The sequence below is a fragment of the Microcaecilia unicolor genome, chromosome 2 (assembly GCF_901765095.1).
Source record: "Microcaecilia unicolor chromosome 2, aMicUni1.1, whole genome shotgun sequence".
Classification (NCBI taxonomy): domain Eukaryota; kingdom Metazoa; phylum Chordata; class Amphibia; order Gymnophiona; family Siphonopidae; genus Microcaecilia; species Microcaecilia unicolor.
This window is the reverse complement of record NC_044032.1, coordinates 543213045-543225154: the sequence shown is the minus strand read 5'-3', so window position 1 is coordinate 543225154 and position 12110 is coordinate 543213045. Positions and strand designations below refer to the sequence as shown.

At 44.5% G+C, this 12110-nt stretch overlaps 1 protein-coding gene across 1 annotated transcript in view; it reads right to left on the bottom strand.

Moving 5' to 3' along the window:
• The window catches only part of LIMCH1 (LIM and calponin homology domains 1), a 633274-nt gene that overhangs the window by 40927 nt on the left and 580237 nt on the right, over positions 1–12110 (bottom strand). Inside the window, exons 30-31 of the mRNA XM_030191338.1 lie at positions 8770–8912; positions 2346–2467 (exon numbers count right to left, since the gene is read on the bottom strand). Of these exons, the coding sequence (XP_030047198.1) occupies positions 2346–2467; positions 8770–8912 (265 nt within the window). The remainder of the gene's footprint in view (positions 1–2345; positions 2468–8769; positions 8913–12110) is intronic.

Genomic DNA, 12110 nt, shown 5'->3' with positions numbered 1-12110 from the left:
TCATTATATATATATTTAACTTCACTGGCTTCTGGTAGATGCCCGAATACAATTCAAAATCTTTACATTTCTTTTAAAAATCCTACGTGACAATGCTCCATTATATATGGTAACACATCTTAATCCTTCCATTGGTCGAAATTCATACTCTTTTCGTGATCAGCTGTTAATCCATTTTTCAACTGTTTGATGTCTTAAATCACAACTGGTCTCATCCTTCTCATACCAAGCTCCTCGAATATGGAAGAAGTTGCCTACTTGTATAAAACAACTGAGAAACTATCTACAATTTAGGAAAGCTTTGAAATCCTATTTGTTACAAAAATTTGTGTGGTCCTAACTTTTGTTGCTAGCTGTTGTTTTCTTGTTGTAGCTTATTAGGAATTGCCTAACTTTTTTTTATGATGCACATTTAAATGTACAGGTAGCTGTGGAATACAAATATGTAACATAAATATAAATGTAAATGTCTTTATCTGCTGCTGTCTTTACCTGTTTCTATATTTCCTACTACTACTATCATTTCTGTACTGCTACAAGACAATATGTAGCACTATACTCACAATACGTAAGAGACAGTCGCTGCTTGACAGAGTTTACAATCCATTCAAGACAGTGAATATCTGAAATTGCACATACTTTACTTCCATATGGATGTTAATATGAATTATATTCTACACATATAAGCATATAATCAAAAAGCCCTTTGCATGTACTGATTACAAGGCTGATACAATAAAGTGTACTTGGCTTTGTGACTAGTTAGCTCAAATTTAGCTCACAATTTTGTGGGCACCCTATGCAAAAATGGGTTTTGTGCACGAACTAACTTAATTTCTACAGCACAGGGTTCAGTACCTCTTGTTACTAGTGCTACCTTTTAGTGTTTTACCCCACTGCTTTCCCATTGGCTAGACCCTACCCACAGTTTCTGCTGCTAGTTACTCTGGAAGCAGGTAAGGCAGGCTCATTCGCACAAGCGAGGATTGCAGATCTGTAGATAGAGTTTGTAAACTCTGAAAAATATCCGAACATATTAGTCTCCCTTCTAACTTCCACGAATGATGGTAAAAAGCAGTAGAATTCCACAAAAAGTCAGTCAGTTGTCAATCCTAACCTCCTGTGTCCTGAGTACATCTGACAGGGCTCCTCTAAACTTTGGACCCTAAGCATGTTCCTAATTTGCCCTTAATCTAGCCCCACTCATGGCAACAGATATTTGTTGGTAGCACACAGTGCAACCAATAAGAAAGCAGAACTATTCAGTCAGAAAGATTCACAATGCTGGAGGTGGATATGGTGGTGCACGTGCGTGTGTGCTGGTGGTGGAGGTGCACGTGTGTGTGCTGGTAGTGCAGGTGATGTTGGTGCACGTGTGCTGGTAGCGGAAGTGGAGATGGTGGTGCATGTGTGCTGGTAGTGGAGGTGGAGGTGCATGTGTGTTTATGCTGGTAGTGGAAGTGCATGTGCGTGTGTGCTGGTAGTAGAGGTCGAGGTGCATGTGTGCTGGTAGTGGATGTGGAGATGATGGTGCACATGTGTGTGTGCTGGTAGTGGAGAAGGAGGAGGTGGTGGTGCACGTGTGTGTGTGATGTTAGTGGTAGAGTGGAGGTGGTGCAAGTGTACTTATATGTGTGCTGATAGTGGTGGTGATTATGGTGCATATGGGCATGTGTGCTGGTGGTGGAGCACATGTATGTCTCTTTTCTGTCTACATCTCTGTTGTATGTTCTATGTGTTCTCTCTATGTGCTCTTTCTGTGGGAGTAGTTGGCTGTAGTGAGGTGGTTTGCAGGGGAGGGGGAAATTTATGGGATGCTGGAGTAGTTGGGGTAGTTTTACAGTACAGGTGCAGTTTGTAGGGTAGTAGAGCAATTGTGGAAAATAGTTTTTGAGTGTAGAGGCAGTTTGCAGGGCAGCTGCAGGAGATAGATTTTGGGGGTGGAGCAATTTGCAAGGTAAGGGGAGAGTTGCAGGGGCTAGTTTTGGGGGTTTGGAAGAGTAGAGAAGACGGAGAGGCAATTTGAAAGGGGGAGTTTCTTAACTGTTTTGTTGTACTGTATGTATTTCTATGCTGTAGAACGTGGAACATTCCCTATAGAAATGAATAGGGCCAGGGTTTTTTGTGGAGCAACTTATTTTTCTGGAACCCCCAGTTCAATTTAGTGCATTTTCAAACCTGATGTGCTTGATGTGTCTTAACTGCTTTTCCCCACATGCCAGGTTTCATCTCATTCTGTTATACTTTTGGAGTTATATTGTCCTCAGACAGACAGATATTCTCAGCCCCTTCTGTATAAATCTTTTCAACTTCTGCTAGATTGGCAAGAATAAAAGGAAACCCACCTGGGAGAAGATTCAGCTGCATTTTGGCAGGCGAGTCTTGTCTGGCCACCAACCTCTGCTGTCCTTGCTCAGTCACTCTCTGGGACAGTGACTCTGGATGTTCTGCCGTCATTTTATTTATACTGCAAACATAGAAGACAATTGGCAGACAGATTGAGGGATTTTTCTAAAAGCACAGATTATGTCATCTAAAACATGTTTAATAAAACCTGCTTGTGATACACCACATTCTTTGGTTGTGATCCAATAATTTGGAGGCCACAGAAAGCACACGACCCCTGGAGGCTTAGCTTTTCATCCATTCTGCTGCTCCCCACCCCTCCTACAGCCTCACAACCAACAAAACCATCATGCCCCATCTTTATAGCACGGGCTCAATGGGAAGCACAAGATAATGGTTTTTTGGAGGGGCCCGCTCAAGTCACAACCCTAAATGTAGATTTTGAGACCCGATTTGGTATCACAACCCACAGTTTGGGAAGCCCTATTTTATAAACAGGATGTATAGTGTACACTATCCAATAAAACACTAATCAAGTGGCCAGCAGTAAAAAATAGAACATAGCTGTTAGTCTACAAGCAACATGTTCCTGGGGCAATTAATTTGCTGGAACACGAGTGGGACAGATCAATTTCAATCACAACCAAGGCAAAAAAGAAAAAAAAGATTACTTTTTCCTGTTTTCTGTTTAATTTTCTCTGCTTTCATTCATTGCTTTACATTCCATCAAGGGATCTCCTGAGACTCATCCTGTCCTCAGACTATGTGTCATCAGCTCAGGAACAAATTATGGAAAAAACTATGTAAACTTCCAACACTACCAAAACCAGGGCGCACCACTTTAAATGGCAAGTATAGAGATTTTCCATCCGAAATTCAGCACTATTTAACAGGCCAGCTGCAAATATTCAAATGCTGGCCTGCTAAATTTTGCGGCCAAATTAGGCCACATAAATAGCAGGCCTATCTTTGTCGGCTATGAACAACTGGCCAGCGCTGAATATTGACTTAGGGCCAGATGCACTAAAGTTAACGAGCCAGCAATGTGGGTTTTAAACTGGTTCTAGCCAGTTTAATGTGCAAGTAGTAAACCAGGACAGGCACAAAAGGGCATTGTCCTGTCATGGTAGCAGCTAACGAAAATGGAATGCAGATGAGAAAATTAGTATTATAATGAGTAAAATTCGTATTGTAATGAGATGCACTACCGTTTTCCAATCTCCTTACCGTGGAAAACCTAACGGGAGGTCTGCACCTCTCATTAGGGCTGCTGTGAGGGAATCGGAAGGAAAAAAAAATTCTTGCAGAGCTGAACAACAAGTTCCAAAAAACAGACGACTATCTGGAAAAAAAATGTCCCGTGTTCGTCAGGGACGTCCTTCTGAAGTGCATAACATGGACGTCCTTCTCTAAAACAAAAAAGGATGTCCCTGACGAGCACTTGGACGTTTGCAGCTTTCTCCAAGGGAAGGGCTAAATGCTTTAAATGGGGTGCATCTCCTCGAAGTTGCAGTCATTTAGAGAAGTCAGATTAATCGTATGTGTCTCACTGCTTCCAGCTGCCACACGGAAAGTAGGGAGCAGCTGGGTGTGGAGGGAGGGAAGGAGGGAGGAGGGAGCGTGGCTTCTCCGGGAAGCTTTGCTGACACTCTGCACCTCTTGTTGAGGCTGCTGCGAGGAAATCGGAAAGAAAAAAAAACATCCAAGTGCTCGTCAGGGACGTCCAAGTGCCTAACACGAGCTGGACGTCTTCCTTGGACGTGGTTTTCTTACCTGCCTGAACTGACCACAACCACAGTTCTCTCAACAGCCCCTCCAAGGTTGTTTTCAGCTTGTACCCCCCCCCCCCCCCAAAAGATCGGGACGTGCGAGGACGTCCAAATCAAAATGTTTTGGGCGTCCCTCCCTCCAGGTCTCTCTCAGCCAACATAACTCATTGCATAAAGTATGATGGCAACATATGTGTACTTGATCATGATTTGTCCTTGCCAAGCACTGACTTTGCTTCCCAATTACTGATGTTGCCATTGAATCAACGCTAAGCTTGTTTGGTACCTCACCTTCAATACAGGACTTTTTTGAGTTTATCCCACTTAAAGTATTCTATAAGTTGTGTGCATTGCATAACAACATGCCCATAGCTCACCCATGCTCTGTCAATGATTATGCCCCACCTTGCAGACACAACTATGCAAATTTGGTATATACTTTCATAGAACATCATCTAGCAAGTATAAATACCAATTACTGGTGCCAATGATACATGGACGTGCTTTAGCATTCTATAAACGCATGTTTATTGAATTGCTTTTTAGGTGCTTCACATCTAAGTACTTTAAAACACACACCTGTGAGGCTATGAGTCAGTGCTTTAGCTAGGCAACTTATGGTCTCCCTTGGCCATGTGGGTGGTAATAACTATTCTGTTTTTCGTGTGTTTTGGTCTAGTTTCCCCTGCCATAGTTGATGTTCCAGCTCACTCACAATTGGCTTCTACTGATGACATCAGTCCAGGGCTGCCAAGAGGGGGGGAGGGGCACATTTCCCCAGGCTCAGCCTCCAAGGGAGCAGCACGAGTGGGCGGGGGGAGGCAGCAGTGGCACGGTGGTCTGGTCCTGCCCCGGCTGGGTCTCTCAACAAGCCTATATCAGCCTTAATTCAAAGTTACTAAGAGATTTGCTCCATTTGTAATCCTCTGCTCTCTCCCTTTTCAACCTAGCAGTTGACAGTCCTCAGCTAGAGGTCACAGACAAAGAGGCCCTTTTACTAAACTGCGGTAAAATTGGCAGTTACTGTGGCTTAAGATGGGACTTTACTGTGTGGTAACTGCAAATTTAATGTAGGTCCTATTGGAGTTCCTAGTATTTTCCATTCACTTTAATATATGGTACCTGCTCCCAATTAATGTGGAAGAACTTAGCACCTCCTATTTAGAAGGCAGTAAGTGATCCTGAGTTAATTCTGCATTAGTTTTTTAATGTGTGCTAAGTGCAGCGCATTAACTGCAAAATGCCTTCCATGCCCACTCTCTGTCCATGTCATGCCCATGACACAAAAAGCAGTTGATGAGCAGTTTACCAAGCGGTAACTGCTAAATGACAGCAAAGCCCCTTTACATAACTCTGCCCTAGCAGTTACCACGTGGTAAACCATAAAGTGCTTTAGTAAATGGGCCCCTTAGGCTCCCCTATATAAGTATAGGAAATCAGTGAAGGCTCGGCTTGCTACTGCAGCTAAGAACATACAAATAGCCATACCGGGTCAGACCAATGGTCCATCTAGCCCAGTATTCTGTTTCCAACAACGGACAATCCAGGTCAAAACCTGACAGAATCCCAAATAGTAGCAACATTTCATGCTACCAATGTCAGGGTAAGCAGTGGCTTCCCCCATGTCCATATCAATTGCAAACTATGGACTTTTCTTCCAGGAACTTGTCCAAACCACTTTTAAACCCAGATACACTAACTGCTGTTACTACATCCTCCAGCAGTGAGTTCCAGAGCTTAATTATTCTTTGAGGGAAAAATATTTCCTATTTGTTTTAAAAGTATTTCCATGTAATTTCACTGTGTGCCTCCTAGTCTTTGTACTTTTTGAAAGAGTAAATAATTGATTCACTTCTACTTGTTCTACTCCACTCAGGATTTTGTAGACCTCAATCATATCCCCCTCAGCCACCTCTTTTCCAAGCTGAAGAGCCCTAACCTCTTCAGTTTTTCCACATTTGGGAGGAGTTCCATCCCCTTCATCATTAATATGTACCCTTGACTGGACTTTATTCAGTGACATTCATTATTGGTCACTGAGTTCTTTCAAAAGTTAGAATTTTATTTGCTTATTTTTGTTATTATCCTATGGAAGCATGTTATCTTTGCTTTATATAGTTCATTGCACTGAGTCTGTCTGGGGTGAGGTGATATATTAAGTGGAATTAAAGTTGAATAAACTGATCCTAGTACTCATGCACCCAAATCTGGCCACCCTATAATCTTTGTGCTGTGGCAGAGACTCCCTGTCCCCAGAAGCAACACTCCTAGCCAAGCCAAAGCCAGAATAGGAAGTGAATAATCATTGGGCTGGCAAGAAGAGTTTTAGCTGCCACATACTATCCTTGACAGCTCAGCCCCTCTCACATTAGTACATCAGTGTCCTCACGCCATTTGAACCATCTTCCCCCAGCTATGAGCCAATTTTGGGGTCAGATCTACAAGAGTCCTACGAAGGAGATGGGCACTCAGTGCTGGGACTTTTCTACACCAGGTACAATACCTTATATATGGAGGTCTGGAGAGTGAAACGGGTAGATGTGAATCGTTTGTTTACTCTTTCCAAAAACACTAGGACTAGGGGGCATGCGATGAAGCTACAAAGTAGTAACTTTAATACAAATTGGAAAAACTTTTTTTTCATTCAACGTGTAATTAAACTCTGGAATTCATTGCCAGAGAATGTGGTAAAGGTGGTTAGCTTAGCAGAGTTTAAAAAGGGTCTGGACGGCTTCCTAAAGGAAAAGTTCATTTGGTCTGTCCCAGTATGGCAATACTTATGTACTTATGTAACATGACTTGCATAAGGACACAGAACACGGACTGGGACTTCCTAATTCTGATTCATAGGCCACAGTTCCAGCCTTCTGATCACTTCACCCAAAGCTTCTATGATATATATATATATATACTAGTATAAAAGGCCCGTTTCGGTAGGCAATAAAACGGGCGCTAGCAAGGTAATCCCCCCCCCCCGCAGCGTCCTTCCTGTCTCCCTTGCCCCCCCTGCAGCCACCCATCTGGTCTCAGGACCCCCTCCCCACCAACCCTCCTCTGCCCCTGCAGCCACGCATGTGCAGCGACTCTCCTCTCCCCCTGCCCCCCCTGCAGCCACCCATGTCCAGCAACCCTCCTCTCCCCCTGCAGCTACCCATGTCCAGCGACCCACCTCTCTCCTCTTCTCCCCCTGCAGCCACCCATGTCCAGTGACCCTCCTCTCCCCCTGCCCCCCCCGCAGCGTCCCTTCTGTCTCCCCTGCCCTTCCCTGCAGCCACCCATCTGGTCTCAGGACCCCCTCCCCACCTCCCTCTTCCCTGCCCCCCCTGCAGCCATCCATGTCCAGCGACCCTCCTCTCCCCCTGCAGCCACCCATGTTCAGCGACCCTCCCCTCCCCCCTTGGCGCATCACCCAAACCCCTACCCCCCCCAGCGCATCACCCAAGCCCCTACCCCCCCCCCCCCCCCCGGGCACATCAACCCCCTCGCCACCCTCAGCTGCCAATACTAACGCTGTCCGGCCGCTGCTGTGTCTCCTGTTGAGCAGCAGCGGCCGGTACAAAAAGAAAAAAGCCAAAAAAGATTTTAAACCTGAAATACGGCTCCGTAGACAGCCATCTGGCATTGGCTGTCATCTCTGCAGCCGCTCCTCCTCTCCCCTCTGACGTCGCTGTGCTCCTCCGGGGTCTTCCTGCAGGGGCAGTGATGTGGAGGGGAGAGGAGGAGCGGCTGCAGTGATGACAGCCAATGCCAGATGGCTGTCTACAGAGCCACGTTTCAGGTTAAAAATCTTTTTTTGGCTTTTTTCTTTTTGTACCGGCCGCTGCTGCTCCACAGGAGAAGCAGCAGCGGCGGGACAGCATTAGTATTGGCGGCTGCAAGTGGTGAGGGAGTTGATGTGCCCGAGGGGGGGGTAGGGGCTTTGGTGATGTGCCGGGGGGAGGGTCTTGGGTGATGCGTCGAGGGGGGAGGTAGGGGCTTGGGTGGGCGGAGGGGCTTGGGTGTTACGCCGAGGTGGGGGGCACTGAGAGCTGATTGGTAGGCAGGGGGAGGAGTAGGGAAACACGCTCCATGTGTTTCCTTACTCCTCCCCCTGCCTGGCTCGCGGTTTTGCAGGACAGGGTCTTGGGTGTTGCGCCGAGGGGGGGAGCACTGAAAGCTGTTTCCCAGGCAGGGGGAGAAGTAGGGAAACACGCCCCTTGCCTTGGAATCAGCTGTCAGGGACATCACTGACGTCAGTGCATTCTAAACTGCCTAGCAGACCACCTCCGAGGGAGCCACGGTCCCAGGCACATTAGAACGTTGGAGGTGAGAATTATTATATAGGAAGGATATATATATATATATATATTTTTTTTTTTTTAATATGTGACCATCTCTGGGAAAATATGAGTAAAATATGGTGATTTCAGTCATGTTTTCCCAGAGAGGGTCACATATTTGTTACCTGCCCTATCTGCGGACCCAGGCGGTATACATCATACATATACATAAATAATGTTTAATGCAAACATAGTACTAAAACCAGTTACCATCATATACTCTTATTTACCAAAATATAATGCAGTACCAGTTGCCATAGGACAGAAATATTAATATTAGTCCTCGATCAGAATTCTGCTTGCATTATTATACCTTCATTCTGAAGCAACATTACCTCTTCTTTTCCTTCTGCATGTCATCTTCTTGGATCCTGTGAAACGATCCTCCGTCCAAGTCCCACATTAAATCCTGCTGCTCTCTCACAACCTCCGTTTTCTTTTCTTTTCCTTGATCAGCTCCTGAGTTCAACTCTGCCACCTGCTGGCAACAGCCAGGCAATTACTAAGACATTAGATCATGTAGACGAGTTTAGAAAATCTTTTACAAACATTCATTGCTGCCTCTGATTTACTAGACTTCATAACAAATCTCTATCATACTAAAAACAAACATAACCCCCCCCCCCCCTCCCCTCACAGGCTCACACACATCCTGCAAGATGCAATAAAGAAAAACTATATCGGTTGGATATTAGGGAAATGAAACTGGAACACTCTTGATTGAGATTACAATAAAATACATAGGGGCCCTTTTACTAAGTAGCGGTAAGCACTAATGCCTGCTTACTGCATGCTAAAAGGTCCCGCAGTAATTCTGGGATTGGCGCATGCCAATTCTGCTATAAAAATATGAAATAATTTTTAGTGCTTGGGGGGCATGTTTGGGGAAGCAGTGTAGGCGTGCACTGCACTAACTGGCAAATCGCCACACACTGTTGATTAGCGTGGGAGCCTTTACCACCTAGTAAGGGTTCCCAAGCTTATAGCCATGTGCTAACTGAGAAATTTGTGCTTGGCTATTAATGGAAAAAATAAGAATTTTGCAGCCATGTTAAATGTGGTCTCAGCATGTGCAGGCCACTTTTTAGTGCGGTTTAGTAAAATGGCCCCATAGTTTGGCCGTCTTTAGTAAATAAATTGCAAGTGATTAAACTGAACTGAATACATATCACCATGTGCTGCTGCCAGCCCACCAAACAATTAGTTTAGATTATACACACATATATTTGTATCCGAAAATTGCTCCCGGTTCATAAAATGAGTTTGTTCATAAAACAGAATTTTAGAATGGGAAAAAAAATCTGGAATTTTTGCTGTAAGAGTCAACTAAATATAACTAGACCTTTGATGAACTCAAGGACAAAATGGAGGTCTTATTTTGAGTAATGCATCACAGTGAAATACTGTCATAAAAACATCATAAAACATCACACACAAACATTTCAAATAAACCTGCAAAACCATTATCCATCTCAGTCCTCATAGATTTGAAGGTTAAAAATTCTTTCACTGCTTCGTAAAATAAAGGACTATTGTTCTCTTCTGCCACTTTTAGAAGAAGCTGATGTCACAATAGTGGTTCAAGATAACTAAATGCCCGGTGTCATGTAATACTCACAACGAACTCTTGTCAACAACATTCAGTATTCTTAGCTGAGTGAAATGAAGCAAACGCTGTGAATCATAACAACTTGCATCTGGCACGCCAGATACCTTCGCAGACCCCTAAATACACACTTAGGGCTAGATTCAGTAAATGGCACTGAAAATTAGGCAACAGGAAAAATTCACACTCAGTAAAGGGTAGTCTGGGCTGTACGCTCTTTATAGAATAGCACTTGCACACATTCCTATGCCCAACTTTGGGCGCATACACCAACTGGTGTAAACTTTATCACACAACTTGGATGCACTGCCCCCAAATTCTATAATACTGCGCTTAATTCTTTGGAACGCCACCGACCTGCCCCTCTCATAGTCATGTCTCCTTTTGGGTTGCGTGTGAGGACTTGGGCATGGATTCTTATAGAATTGCTCGCAGATAGATCCATGTGCAAATCTAAATTGCAGCCATTTATTGTCAATAACTGATGAACAGCCAAATGCTGATTGTTAGTGGCTCATTAACTAATTTATTTGCGTGTTGATCTCAGGATCCCGTACAACTTTGGGTGCCATTTTTTGAATCAAGGAGTTAGAGACTGATATCATAACAGGACTTCTATGTGAAATTCAGGGGCCCTTTTACTAAACTGCGGTAAAATGTGGCCTGTGCTAGTTGGGGAGAGTGGAATTGGCCTCCCTCACCGACCTCCCTCTTAGCCATCTCTCTCCTCTTCAATCAATCCAAAACTCTGCTGCACGACTCATTTTCCACCAAAGTCGCTATGCCCACATTAGCCCTCTCCTTAAGTCACTTCACTGGCTCCCCATCCGTTTCCGTATTCAGTTCAAGCTTCTCTTATTGACCTATAAGTGTATTCACTCTGCTGCTCCCCAGTACCTCTCCATCCTCGTCTCTTCCTATGCCCCCCCTCGGGTTCTCCGTTCTGTAGGTAAATCTCTCTTATCCGTCCCCTTCTCCTCTACTGCTAATTCTAGACTCTGCTCCTTTTGTCTTGCTGCAACTCACGCCTGGAATAGACTTCCAGAGCCTGTGCGTCTTGCCCCATCTTTGGCCATTTTCAAGTCCAAACTTAAAGCCCACCTCTTTACCACTGCTTTTGACTCCTAACCTCTATTCACTTGCCCTGTCCTTTATCCTCACCTATTTATTCCCTTACCCTTAATTGTTCTGTCTGTTTACTTGTCTTTCTAGATTGTAAGCTCTCTCAGCAGGTACTGTCTTTTTTATGTTTGGTGTACAGCGCTGAGTATGCCTTGTAGCGCTATAGAAATGTTAAATAGTAGTAGTAGTAGTAGTAGTGGTGCACAGGGCCATTTTTTACTGCGGTGGGTAAAAATGCCTTTTTTAAATGATGCAGTAAATGGCCGTGCGCTAATATTAAAAGTAGCGTGTGGCTATTTACTGACTGAGCCCTTACCATCATCTATTTACTTTACGGTAATAGCTCACGCGCTACTCTTGTGGTAATCAGGCAGAATGCGGCAATGTAGCCGCACTGCTGATTACAGCCAGGAATGCCCCTGTGGTAGAAAATAGAAAATTATTTTCTAACAAGGGAAACAGTGCACCAACTTTAAAACTACCACCGGGCGCCCGCGCTGCCCCAACTGTAGGGTCAATTTGGCATGCGCTACCCATGTGGTAGCCCTACTGCAGCTTAGTAAAAGGGCCCCTCAGAAAGGCATCCATTTTAAGCCTATTTTATAAACGGTAATATGGCAGGGGTACTCATAAGGGATTCACAGGCCAGTTGAGTTTTCAGGATATCCCTAATGAATATACATGAGAAAGATTTGCATGTCTGTCATCTCCATTATATGCAAATCTCTCTCATGCATATTCATTAGGGATATCCTGAAAACCCAACCAGCTTGTGTACCCCTAGGACAGGTTTGAGTACCCCTGTAATATAGGCTTGCAAATCCAGCCACAGTAGCATAGAAATGCTGATACACATACACACACACGCTCCTAGATGGGTATATGTGTCCATGAACTCTAATCTGCACATGTACTCACATAATTTATGAAATACACATATATATTGCA